General features: G+C 40.0%; 1 protein-coding gene across 6 annotated transcripts in view; it reads right to left on the bottom strand.

Annotated features, from left to right (window-relative positions):
- The window catches only part of LOC148410257 (protein sidekick-2-like), a 167,354-nt gene extending 155,570 nt beyond the window's left edge, over window positions 1-11,784 (bottom strand). For all 6 annotated transcript variants that reach the window (XM_088437266.1, XM_088437268.1, XM_088437269.1 and 3 more), the window contains exon 1: window positions 11,654-11,784. In XM_088437266.1, coding sequence (XP_088293392.1) covers window positions 11,654-11,738 — 85 coding nt within the window. In that variant the 5' untranslated portion in view covers window positions 11,739-11,784. The remainder of the gene's footprint in view (window positions 1-11,653) is intronic.
- Between the last annotated feature and the right edge of the window lie 979 nt (window positions 11,785-12,763).

Here is a 12,763-nt window from a genome sequence, read left to right as displayed (position 1 = left end):
TAGTCGACTCATTTGAGAAAACTCCGCTTCACACAGATAGGATGTCAGAAATCTCGAATATGCTGTACTTTTAAGGCCGCCGTCATTCACGATATTCCGCAACTGGTCATTTTTTTGCACAGAAATGCTAAATTCACCAAGTTTGGCTAGAAAGTAGCGCTCAAACTCCTTATTGCGATAAATCATTATTTCAAGTAAGGTTAACCTTGACTCTCCATTGGGTGTTTTCCCCTTCTGAAAGAAATTTTCCAAAGACACCACTTTCTTACTCATTTTGCTACTCCGTGGGTGAAATTATGGCTCTCAAGTGACCAAAACAAATTGGAGAATCCATTCACAAAAGAAAAGATTTTCCCAAATAGAATATCTTTCAGACTCAGACAATATATAAAATGGAAAAAAATGAATTATTTTGGGTGCGGCCCATGCGGTCGGTCGGGTACCAGTTGATCCACTGACCAGTATTTGGGAACCCCTGGTGTACAGTACTGGTTAGAAGTCATTTTTTCAATGCTTCACAAAATCATCAGACCATGAATTTGACACCTGGTTTTCTTAGAAAGAAGCACTCGAATGCCTCATGGAGATAAATCAGAATTTCAAGTAGAACTGTTGGTATTTCCCGTTCAAAACGTTTTATTCTAGATGCGGACCACAAGCCATATGTCTGACATCCTCGTTAATCGTTTCCCAAACGATTCCACGGGGACAACCCTAACATCTAATTTTATCAAAACTTGTTTTTTGGGGGAGGTCTCCTCTTGCTATTTGAGTTTTTTTATTGTTTTTGCTCAAGTGTACATGGACATCAATGCTGAGTTTTATATGGAGACGTATAGCTTGAAAACAGCCATAAGTGACATCTCACTAGGCCAAAGTTGTGCCTTGTTAGCGGGAATAAGACAAGCCGAGCATGAAGGAGCAAGCTGGAAGAGTCTATTTGACACCGTGGAAGTTTTTTTTTTTCTTTTTTTTCCGGGCTTGCTTTAAGGTCAGCATAAAAATGGAGCAGAAGATCAAGATATGAGTTAAATCTCACAAACGGAGAAAGCAAATAGATTGGTACCGCCGGTTGTTTTTACTGGCAAAAGGAGATAAATTGGGTTCACAACAATTTCTCTACCTATTTTTTTTTTCCACACTTGTTCGCATGCCGATTCCCATGAGGAGCCAAGCAGAATGAAAGCAAAGATTCACAGCTCACATTATGCCGCATTGTTTCTCACCTGCATTTTTTTTTTTTTTTTGCTCAAGTTGTCTTTGTGTTGTCTAAATGTTTACATGGAACAGCTTGAGGGGGTTTTGCAGCGGTCCAAGAACGCCGCCTCGGAAAAACAATTCCTCCCTCTCCCAGGATGAAAGTAATGACAGCGTTTTTCGAGTGCTTTCAAATGGCTTCTTGGAGTGATGCATTGCGCAACATCTTTACTCCCTTGTCGAGATGTTATTAGACAAATCAAATGAGCAGAGGCACTTTGCATCGTAGCACCCCCCCCCCCCCCCCCCCACACACACACACACCCACCCCACATTGGAGGTAATTTCCTCTCTCTGTCACCGCTTCTCTGAGACTTTTGTTCTTGATAGCGCAAGAGTTGCAGTCTTATTTGGTGGGAGACAGATAGGACTTCCTTCAGGCACAGCAAGAATTGATATGCGACTTGAAACCCCACACTGACACGCCCGACCTCGTTCATGCTTCTTCTCTTACACGATCATTGGTAAACAGCACACAGATAAACAAAATTACACTCTCTCCGATGTGATTAAAATGAATTTCCTCGTTTAATGACAAAATTTAGTATGGTAATGCCACTGTATTGAGATACAAGTGGAATTTGTTCCAAATACTTCATTTTTATAATCAACTCATTCAATCCCAAAGACGTGTTTATACGTTTTTTTAGTAGAAAATTCAATATACGGTACAAAGTTCCCTCATTTATTACGGCAGTTATGTTCTCGAGTGTTGACCACAACGTTTTTCCAATTTTGTAGATAGACTTGAACTTATTGTGACTCCAACTTGACCTGGACTCGTCATTTTGTGACTGAAACTTCACTTGAACACGAACTGGACATGAATTTGAAGGTTTGTGACTCGAACTTGAATCGGACTCAGACTTTTGTAACTCGAAATTGACTTCACTCAGACTTTTGTAACTCGAACATGGCATGGACTTGAACTATTGGAACTCGAACTTGAAATGGGCTCTGACTTTTGTGACTCGAACTTGACTTGGAATCGCACTATTGTGACACGAACTTTACATTGACGCAGAATTTTGTGACTGAAACTCAATAGAGTTAGAATAATTGTGTTAAGGTTGCCTCATATTTGTTTTATTGACATAAATATAAGTGGATTAATATGACTGATGTTTTCTGTTGGGGTAGTTTGTGAAGGTGTGAGAAGGTGACGCGTCTCCAGCAGCTGTAAAAGAGAAACAGGAGCCGTGACCCTACCAAATGGCAACAGCAGACCGAGAAAGAAGATAGCAGCATGGACTCGTCAACTGCATTCCCCACTATCATAAATGGATTGTTTACATTGTTGCCAGATCTCTACCCCAGCCTTTTAGGACAGCAATGGCCTTTGTACCTAGGGCCAACGCAAATGAATAAATGAGAAGTAAAAAGGATCTGTAGCCAGACTAGAGAGAGATCTGAGATAGTCAGGTTCCTGTCCACTCTCCTCGCGAGAAAAACAACGTAGTTGTCTTCCTTCCTGTTTGTTGTTTTTTAAATGTACTAGGTTGCTTGAGCCTAACACTTGACAATGACTTGGATTTTTGTGACTGGAACTTGACTTGGATTCAAGCTATTCAAGAGTTTTATTGCCATATGCAAAGTAATACTACACCACGAAATTATTATTGTTCACTTCCCCGAGCAGACTAGATTCCGCAATTGTGACTCGACAAAGGTGGACTTGACTCCAGGCTAGCTCATATCTCAAGTATTCTCTTGCAAGTCAAAGCAATGAGGACTCACATCTCATAGGTTGGGTCTCTTGTACCCCAAGCCACCAATGTTGTTTAAAAAAAAGAAAAAGTGAAATGGTATTTTTCTAAAGAGTATGTCATGGGAGGATGATGCTTTCACCCCCAAACTGCTGCTTTTTCTCTTTGGTTAGCTGTGAGCAACGATGACTTTCTCTGTACAGAAATGACAAGAAAATAATAAGGCAGTGCAAGCTAACTCCTCCACGGTGAGCATCCTGAAAAATGGCAGAATGACAGACGCTCGCAATGCACCACTATTTGCCACCCCTCCCCATTATCCTACCCCACTGGGCAACCGTTGGGCAAAGGGTGGATGACAAAACCTTACGCTTCAAGTTAATTTGATTACATTTGCATTATGAACTATGTACACACTTTTGCCGCTTGGCTAAGCCAATTAAAGGCTTCCTAAAGCTAAGAAGTGTTGACAGCACAGAAGCCGTATTGTTCTACCACAATTAGGGAGATCGCAATCATTTGTCACCCTGAAACAAGTCGGAAGTTTTCGTTGCATTACAGCAGACTCCCCATTTCTGTTTCATTAATTTCCCATCTTGCTGCCAGTGCACCCAGATATATATATATATATATATATATATATATATATATATATATATATATATATATATATATATATATATATATATATATACTGGATTTTTTTTTTTCTAATTATTTGGTCTTGGTGAATAAAGCATCCCGTGGCAACATGAATAAACATGTGGGGGACGGCATTTTGACAGCAAGGGGGAGGAGAGCGAGCGAGAAGGCGAGCGTGGAAGACACACAAGGTAGCGCAGTTGATTTGGAAGTCAAGCTGCCACTGCCTTTCACCTGAGGCGCAGCAAGCCACTTGCTGCTTTTTGCAGCCGTGCGGAAAGGAGAAAGCAAGCGTTTAAGCCAAACTTTACCTGCGAGCTCTTCCCACAGCGGTAAACATATACAATTCAGTGCATTCTGCCACAACGGCAGGAAAAGTAAACACTGCATGACAGCCATATTCAAGCAGCCAACCCTCCACTCCCCTTTTTAATGGGTTTCCAAAGAATGCTTCATGTCACAGAAGTCATATCATTTACTCACAAGTGAGACAATTTGGAAACGAGTCACGGCAGCCCCCCCCCCCCCCCCCTCCATAAAACAAAAACAAAAAAAACAAATACTAACAGGATAGTCTCCGATTTAGGATTAGTTCAACAGGCTCAAAATACTGTTGGATGGGCATTTAACAATTATTTTCATTATGCCTTCTCATGTTGTAGTATTGGAAGTATTAGAGGTAAATATAAGTAAACCATGTGTGCCATCTAGTGGTGAACAGTAAATTACAACTTAAAATTACAGTTGACCCAGGATGATTTGCTTAGTTGATGATTTTGTTTTTAAATATACTTTGGGTATTTAAAGGGACACTGTGTAAGATTTGAGAGTTTTTCATTACGGACAGCAGGAGGTGCTGCATTTACCATTGTCTGCAGCCATAACAGACAAGGCAGCCTCCGGAGTCGTGCAACCCTCCATAAAATAAAATTTCATGATAACTAGATCAACGATTATATTTAAAACGTATTGTTGGACGTGAAGAACGCATTCATTTGCAAGTTTTCAAAAAGTTTTACTTTTTTTTTTTTTTTTTTTTAAATGAAAAACGGTCTTGTCACAGTGTCTCACAAGTTTTTCCAGGATTTTTTTTCTCTATTTTAGCGCTGATTCAAAAAGGATTTGTATCACATTGATTTAAAAAAATTTAGGGGGTTGTTAAAAAAAAAAAACACATTTTCAATTTTCCCTTTTCCCCTTTGTTTTACATCCATTTTTCACAGAAAACATTATGAAGATTAATCAGCATTTTTAAGACTTTTTAGAATTGTCAAAAACAATTGTGTTTTTTTTTTAAGTTACGAGATGTTTTTCTTGACTCCACCAAATGTTTTCGATGAAAAAAATCTAAGTATTTATCAGCAGTTTTTTAAGAACTTTTAGGGTTGCAGAGTAAAAACAAAACAAAACATACATTTACCTTTGAAGATCGATCAAGGGGCCACACTGTGTGTGGTCGGGGCAGCATTGGGCCCACAAGCCATAGGTTTCCCATCCCTAATCCATACAATCTTAGCGCAATCACATCTGTGTATACGTATATAACCAATTGTATTCAGATGACATGAGTTACATGAGTTCGGGAGCAGAGCTGATCCGTCTATTCAGCAGCTAATCAATTCGTGACCGATTTTTCTGACAGTAATCAATTTCCTAATACTGCCATGACCCATATATCTGAAAGTCAGAATTTTATTTGCTACGATACTATGCTGGTTCTGAATCACTTGCACACAAATATAATGTGTAGCATGTGGCATTGTGGTTCCCAAGTTCCATTAGAACACACCCACTCCTTTGTCACATGAAAGTTGTCACGTGATAGCTAAAAGTTCAAAAAACAAAACGTTCATCACTTTTAGGGGCCGTGTGAAATGAGATGCTGGGGGCCACGTACGGATGCTCTATTTGTGGCATGCAAAGGATTTCTATGACTTGGGATTGAGTTGGCGCTAGTGTGGGCGGGTTTGTCATCAGTCTCTGCTGCAACGAGGGGATGCCTTTGATTCGATTAAAACTCTATTATATTTCTCTTGATGGAGCAGTATAATTTTGTCCCCATTGATTTTTCTATCTGTCTGCGGGTGTGTTTGCGAGCCCGTCGTCATGTGCGAGAATTATGATCCACCGCTTGCATTACAGGCGGGCAGTTTTAATCACACGCGGATTGTGAGCGTTTTAAACAAATGCTTTTTTTGTGTGTGTAAGCATGGCGGATTATCATAAGATTTACAGATTTGGAAATGGCTGACAGCTGTCAGGCTGCATAATAATGCAGGTCCAGAAAATGATGGCAGCAGCCGGTTGGCAGCATGTCAATGCGGCTATCGAGATTAGAGCTCAATAGGCAGGAACATAAGCGCCGGCGAACATGCACGCACACACTCGCAGGGAGAGTTTTGATACCGAGGTGGTTCGAGGGGATACGAGCGCCGCTGAGATGTAGCGCAAGACAAAACATCACACGAGTCTATGATCTGGACTTGCTAATAAAACCTGAGGCAAAGACTCACAAGATAGTGAGGATTACACGTTGTTGTTCACCACTGACGGATGACCATAATAACACAGCAAATACATAATAAAACCTTTTTGACCCCTAAAGGCAACCATAATCCTTGGTGGCATCTAGTCAAGTATAAAAGTGTAACGATTAATCGATTAATGGTCAGCTAAACAATCAATAAATATTTTGTTTTAAGCGCAAAGAGAAGCTTAAATATCCAAATTATGCTGTCAAACTAAATAAAATTCAAAGAGAAAACTCCATCATGAGCTGAACTCTGATCGTAATCGTAAATTACTTTCCAATTCAACAAAACATCAAACTAAGAGTATTACCATATTTTTCAGACTATAAGGCGCATTTAAAATTTATTAACGTTATCAAAACTGACAGTGCGCCTTATTTACTTCAGTTGAAGTTAAATGAAGTTTGACTCATTTGCTGTACTGGTTGGTTTATTAACTGCGCGCATTATATATCGGAATTTCCCTAAAATATACCTGTTCACTGAGACTATGCCTTACTATCTGGTGTGCCTTGTTGTCCAAAAAATATGGTACACAGTAATGCAAATCAAAACATTTTTGACAAGCGCTAGCGTAGATCTAACTCACAATGCAAAACCATTGTTTACAGTCTACATGAATGTTTTACACCTTTTTTTAAACAAATATCACCTGTAATTAGCATACCCATCCTGGTATGTCAGTCCCAAATTGAGTTCATATTCTGGTTCGTTCACCTTCATAAAAACGGAACTTTGTTACAGGCTGAGAACACTAGTCATGATCAAGTTACTCTTCAATCTAACAAAATGAAAAACTACAGGAATTACCATATTTTTTGGACTTTAAGGCACACTTCCAATTGTTCATTGGGACTATGTATTTTGATTTGTTGCGCTTTATTGTCCAAAACATATGGTAAATGGGAGCGCTAGCCTAAGATTAAGCCTAACTCTAGCTACTAAATCGGACACACAATTCAAAATGCTGTCATTTTTTGTCCACTTGACTTGACTGAACATTCTTTTTTTTTTTTTTAACAAATATCATCTGTAACTAGCTTTAGCATATTGGTATGTCAGTCCAAAATTGGGTTCATATTCTGGCTTGGTCACCTTCGTAAGAACAGAACTCCGTTATGAGCCTAGGACTGTAATTAGGATCAAGATACTCTGCAATTGAACAAAACATAAAACTAATAGAACTACTGTATATTTCTGAACATGAAACACACTTCAAAAGCTTCAACGTTATCAAAAACTGACAGTGTAGTTTACCTTATTAACTTAAAGTAAAGTTTGAAGGAAGTTGAACTCATTTGCTGTCTTGGTTTGTTCCTTTTCCTGCGCATTATAACCCAGTGCGCCATATATATTTGAATTTCCCCAAAATATACCTGATCGTTGAGATTGTGCTTTATAATCTGGCAGGGTCTCAAGTCGGAAAAATATGGTACACATGTATTTAAGACTAAAAAACTTTGGCTAGCGCGAGCTTACCTCTAACTCACATTGCAAAACATCATAGTTCTCTGTCCACATGATTGCTTTACACTTGTTTCCGCACAAATATCCCTTGTAATTAGCATAAGCATCCTCGTATGTCAATTTCAAATGGGGTTTATATTCTGGTTCAGTGACCTTTGTAAAAAGGAACTCCTTTGTGAGCTGAGAACTTGAATTGTGATTAAGTTATTCTGCAATCTAAGAATTTGTAAATCAAAGAGAATTTCCGTATTTTTCGGAATATGAGGCACACTTCAAATGCTTTCATTTTATCAAACATTGACAAGTGCACCTGATTTACTTCATTGAACTTAAATGAAAATTGGCTCGTTTGCTGTATTGGTTTGTTTATTTCGTTGTGCATTACAACACTGTGGGCATTATATATTAGGATTCCCCCAAAAATGACCTGTTCAATGAGATTATGCCTTATCAGCTTGTGCGCCGTATTGTCATAAATATACCGTATACGTGCATGCAAGAAAAATAAATAACAAAACTTTGGCTAGCGCTGGGTTAGATTGGACTCACCATGCAAAATGCTATGTTCTTGGTCCACTTGATGGTTTTGCACTTATTTTTCATGCACATATAACCTGTAAATAGCTCACGCGTACAGATATGTCAGTCCAAAATTGGGTTCATATTACGTTGTTCGGTCAACTCTATTAGAACTTCATCATGAACTGAACTCTAATCGATTATCGAGTAATCGAGTTACAGTCCAATTTCGAGCATCCTCGCATCTATTAGGTGGCACGCGGATGAGAGAGGGGGACTAAATGAGTCTTCCAATGGCCTGCTGCGAGGCGCTTAAGGCAAAACAAATGTGTTGGACTCTGTCGGGCGTCCTTTAGCGCGTCGACGCAGGTGGCGGTGTCAAACACAGCAGGAAATCGCTGGAAAACAAGCACATGCCACCTCAGGCTCCTCGGGGGAGGGCGGCGGCACCCCCTGCGCCTAATTTTTCACATCCTGTGCTCCCCAGGAAGGATTGTATCACCCCGGCATTTTACATTTGCAAACATGCATTCCCCATGAGGATGAGATCTGCGTCCCACTTAAGCAGACAAGATCTCTGTGACGGGGAAATAGAAGTTTTGGGGTTTTTTTTTTCACTCAAGTCGTGACTGGGGGAGCACAAAGGGAACGGTTCTACGTAGAAAGACCAGACAGACAGGTGAACGGCAAGCAAAGTGAAAGGATGCGAAAGAGGTCTGTTTTATGAGGAAGAAGGTAAAAACCCTGTGAAGTAGCCCAGAGGCACTCAACAGTTCCTCACTGACTCGCTGGAGTGTTACCTTAAAAAAAAAAAAAAAAAAAAGAGGAAAGGATGGTAATAACGGAGAGAGGAACTGTGCCCTGAATATTAAGAGACGCCTGAGACTCCTTTCAGATAAGGTTGGGAGCACTTTGGAGCAATGCAACCTGCTCAAAGACAAACAAGCAAAGGGATTATGCTGCTTTTAGCACTTTGCTGCACTGAGGATGACGGCGGGAAGATGAGAGGAAGGCGCACAAGTCGCCTCTTGTACGAATTAACTAAGAATAAGTGTTCGGCCTCTCTAATCAATCCAAAACATGCCTGTCTTGCTATGAACTCATTGACTAAGCCTAAAGAGAAAAGTTAATTGATTCTCATTCCTCCCAGTTAAACTAGATCTTTGACGTCAATAGCCGTGAGTGGCAGTGAATGAGTTCAACTTGAAAAGAAATTTCAAAAGAAAATTGTTGAATGTGTTGAAGTCTGTTATATTTTGAACACGTAACCGAAGCTGCCAAATTATAACTAATGCCCTGCCTTGCAATTTTAAAAAAAAGAAAAGACATGATTGTCAGTCCATTGAACCATTACCCTGATTGGTAGAACAGAGGAATCCTAACCTGGGCTGCCAAGTATTGTATGTTGATACAATTAGTTAACTAGTTTATTTAAAAGCAATTAAAAAGAAAATAATACCTTCCATTCGTTTTTTTTTTTTTGAAGGGGTTTATTTTTATGGGCGCTTGAGCTCTCTCAAAATTGGGCTGGAAGGTTCATGGTTCCAAAGTGAAATAAATTACACGGATCACACTGTACTGTTTTATTTATTTATTTACTTGTTTATTTATTTATTTTTATTGTCCATCCGAACAACTTTGCAGCCCGTCCAAACGACTCTGCAGTACATCGGAATGACTTCGCTGTTTGCCCGAATAACTGCAGTCGCCTGAAAGACTCCGAAAATCGTCCGAAGACCTGCAGTACATTCGAACAAAGTTGCAGTTCCTTTGAACAACTTTGAAATAGGTAGGAACAACATTGCAGCCCATCCAAACAACTTTGCAGCCCGTGTGAACAACATCAGCTTGTCCGAATGACTCTGTCCATCAGAATGCATTCCCCTGAACGACTTTACATTCCATCCCAACGAATTTGCAGCCCATCCATACAACATTGCAGTCCGTCCAAATGACTTTGTAGTCCGTCAGAATGTGTTTGCAGTCCGTCTAAACAACTTTACAGTCCAACTGAACAACTTTGCAGTTCGCCCAATCAACTTTGCAATTCATCTAAGAAACTTTTCAGTCCGTCTGAACAAATTTGCAGACGATCCGAACAACGTTGCAGCGTGTCCGAATGACATTGTAGAACTTGCAAACGGTTTGCAGTCCATCCAAACAAGTTTTTCCTCGTACTGAACAAATTTGCAGACCTTCCGAACAACATTGTAGCCCGTCCAAATGACTTTGTAGCCCTTCCGAAAGACTTTGCAGATACATCTAAATCACTTTTCAGTATCTTTGAACAAATTGGAAGATAGTCTGAACAATTTCGCAGCATGTACGAACCACATTGTAAAACTTGCATAAGACTTTTTCGTCCATCTGAATGACTTTTCCATCCGCCTGAACAAATTTACTGAGTGTCCAAACAACATCGGAACCCTTCCAAACAACTCTGCAGGTCCTGCAGTCCATCCGAACGAATTTACAGTCCTTTCGAGCAATTTCATAGTTGGTTCTGACGACTTTACAGCCCTTGTGAACAACTTTGCAGCTCGTCTGAACAATTTTACAGTCTGTCTAAACGACATAACCCAGTAAAAAGAAAAAAAAGAAAAATTTGGCAAGGGTCTAGTGCACATCCAAACAAGCATAGTCAGAGCACCTACACAAAACTTACCTTCAATTCCTGCAACAGCTGGATGTAATGTACAGTACATTTTATTGTATTTAACCTTAATTTTACCACTCATTGAGCAATTTATCATGACACGAAGGCCAGAAATGACTCAACTGGCCATCCATTTTATATCTCATTACCTCTGGGTTCTCATAAAGCACGTCTTACTGTGTATTAGAGCAGCTCATGTTCCACTATCACATATACTATCCCATGTGTGGTGTATTCATTCATTCTGTAGCACATGTGTTAAAAGGAATGGTCATTAGGCAAAAACGTAATATACTTTTCAAATAATAATCTCGCTTCATTCGCCCATACTTGTACTCGCACAATATTATGGCCGTTTCTGCCAGGCCATTAAGGTGGCCTCTGGGCAGAAAGCGAGGCTCCATCTACAATCAGAGCGACACTTTATTGAGCTTTCTCGCTGAGAAACTGCTTTCTGGCCTTTATAGATCTCACTTGGGCAAAAAAACATTATTTGATGCAAGAAATCTAATATTGAAATAATAAAACAGGCTGTGTGTGAGGAAAAAACATTTTCGAATGATGAATGACTTACATTTATATACAGCCACTGGCCACTTCATTAGGTACACCTACCTTGTCTTCAAATGTTATAAAAAATGTGATTTAATGACGTAATTATTGTCACATATTCTAACATTTTGGCACGTATATGGCCACGTTAATATTTATGTTCTTGGCACTCACACCTCTTTGGATTGCTCAGCTGTGCCCAAGGTAGTGCCAGTGAACGTTGCGAGTCTTTATGGAGTCTTTACAGGCACAAAAAGCATCCCAAACTTCATTTACGTTATTGAGAAAAAATAAATAAATAAATCAACAGTTGCACGTCTTACCTTGAGCCCGGGCGCAGAAGCACGTCGCCGTGAGCAGAATCCAACAGGAGACCCACACCTTCCTGACCCGTCCAGACGCTGCCATGGTCCGTCGCTTCGGCGCTTTGGCCGTCGAGCCCCCGGCGCGCTTCTTTCCGTGTCCCCACGCGGGAAACGTGTTGCTGCTCTGGGGCTGCCGCACGCACGCACAGTCCCCGGGCGAGAGATGAGCGTCCTGGCTGCTGCGTGTGCTTCTGCGGCTTGACGCTGCTGTGCTACCGCCGCTGCTTCTCTTGTGCGTCAGACTGGTGATGAGGGAGAGAGACCGGGTTGGTGCGCGCAAGTACACACGCACGCGCGCGCACGCAAGGTACGATGAGAGGCAGGCGGCGTGAGCCCAATTGAGTTTCGAAATGTGCTCTTGAACGCAATAACATCCACCACTTCAGTAGCAATAAGTTATTTAAAGCAGTGATTCCCAACTGCTGTGCTCCGGGAGAAATTATCCAGTTTCACATCACTGGCCTGGAAATCTAAACTCATTCAATGCCGAAGACGGATTTATACGTCTTTAGAGTCCAGATCTTGGATGATACATATTTACTTCTTTATTTTTATTTTTTTTTTACCAAATATTAGGGTAAAGGAGAGTCCGAAAAGACCTGACACTGAATGGGTTTATGCGCAATTACAGTGTACAGTGCTAGACAGAATAATTCTTCCTCTAGAGCCAGAACAGTTCTGTGGGGTGGCGAGGATCTCATGACACCTCAATGATGGGTGCCAACATGTAGAATGCATAAAACGTTTGATCAAAAGACAATATATATATATATATATATATATATATATATATATATATATATATATATATATATATATATATATATATATATATATATATATATATATATATATATATATATATATATATATATATATATATATATATATATATATATATCCTCCTGAGACCCATCCTTTTTATTTGTGTTGACTATTGTGTGAATTTTTGACTCAGCAAGGCAGCAAATTTAACTGCGCCCCAACCAGACACGTGAGATGTCAACTGGAAAGGCCAGAATGTCATCTAGCCAGCACATTAGAACTTAGTATGGTTGCTTTAAAAAA

This window comes from Hippichthys cyanospilos, chromosome 16 (genome assembly GCF_059441005.1).
Source record: "Hippichthys cyanospilos isolate Australia breed blue-spotted pipefish chromosome 16, RoL_Hcya_1.0, whole genome shotgun sequence".
Taxonomy (NCBI): domain Eukaryota; kingdom Metazoa; phylum Chordata; class Actinopteri; order Syngnathiformes; family Syngnathidae; genus Hippichthys; species Hippichthys cyanospilos.
The sequence above is the reverse complement of the archived record's forward strand: the minus strand, read 5'-3'. Positions and strand labels throughout refer to the sequence as shown.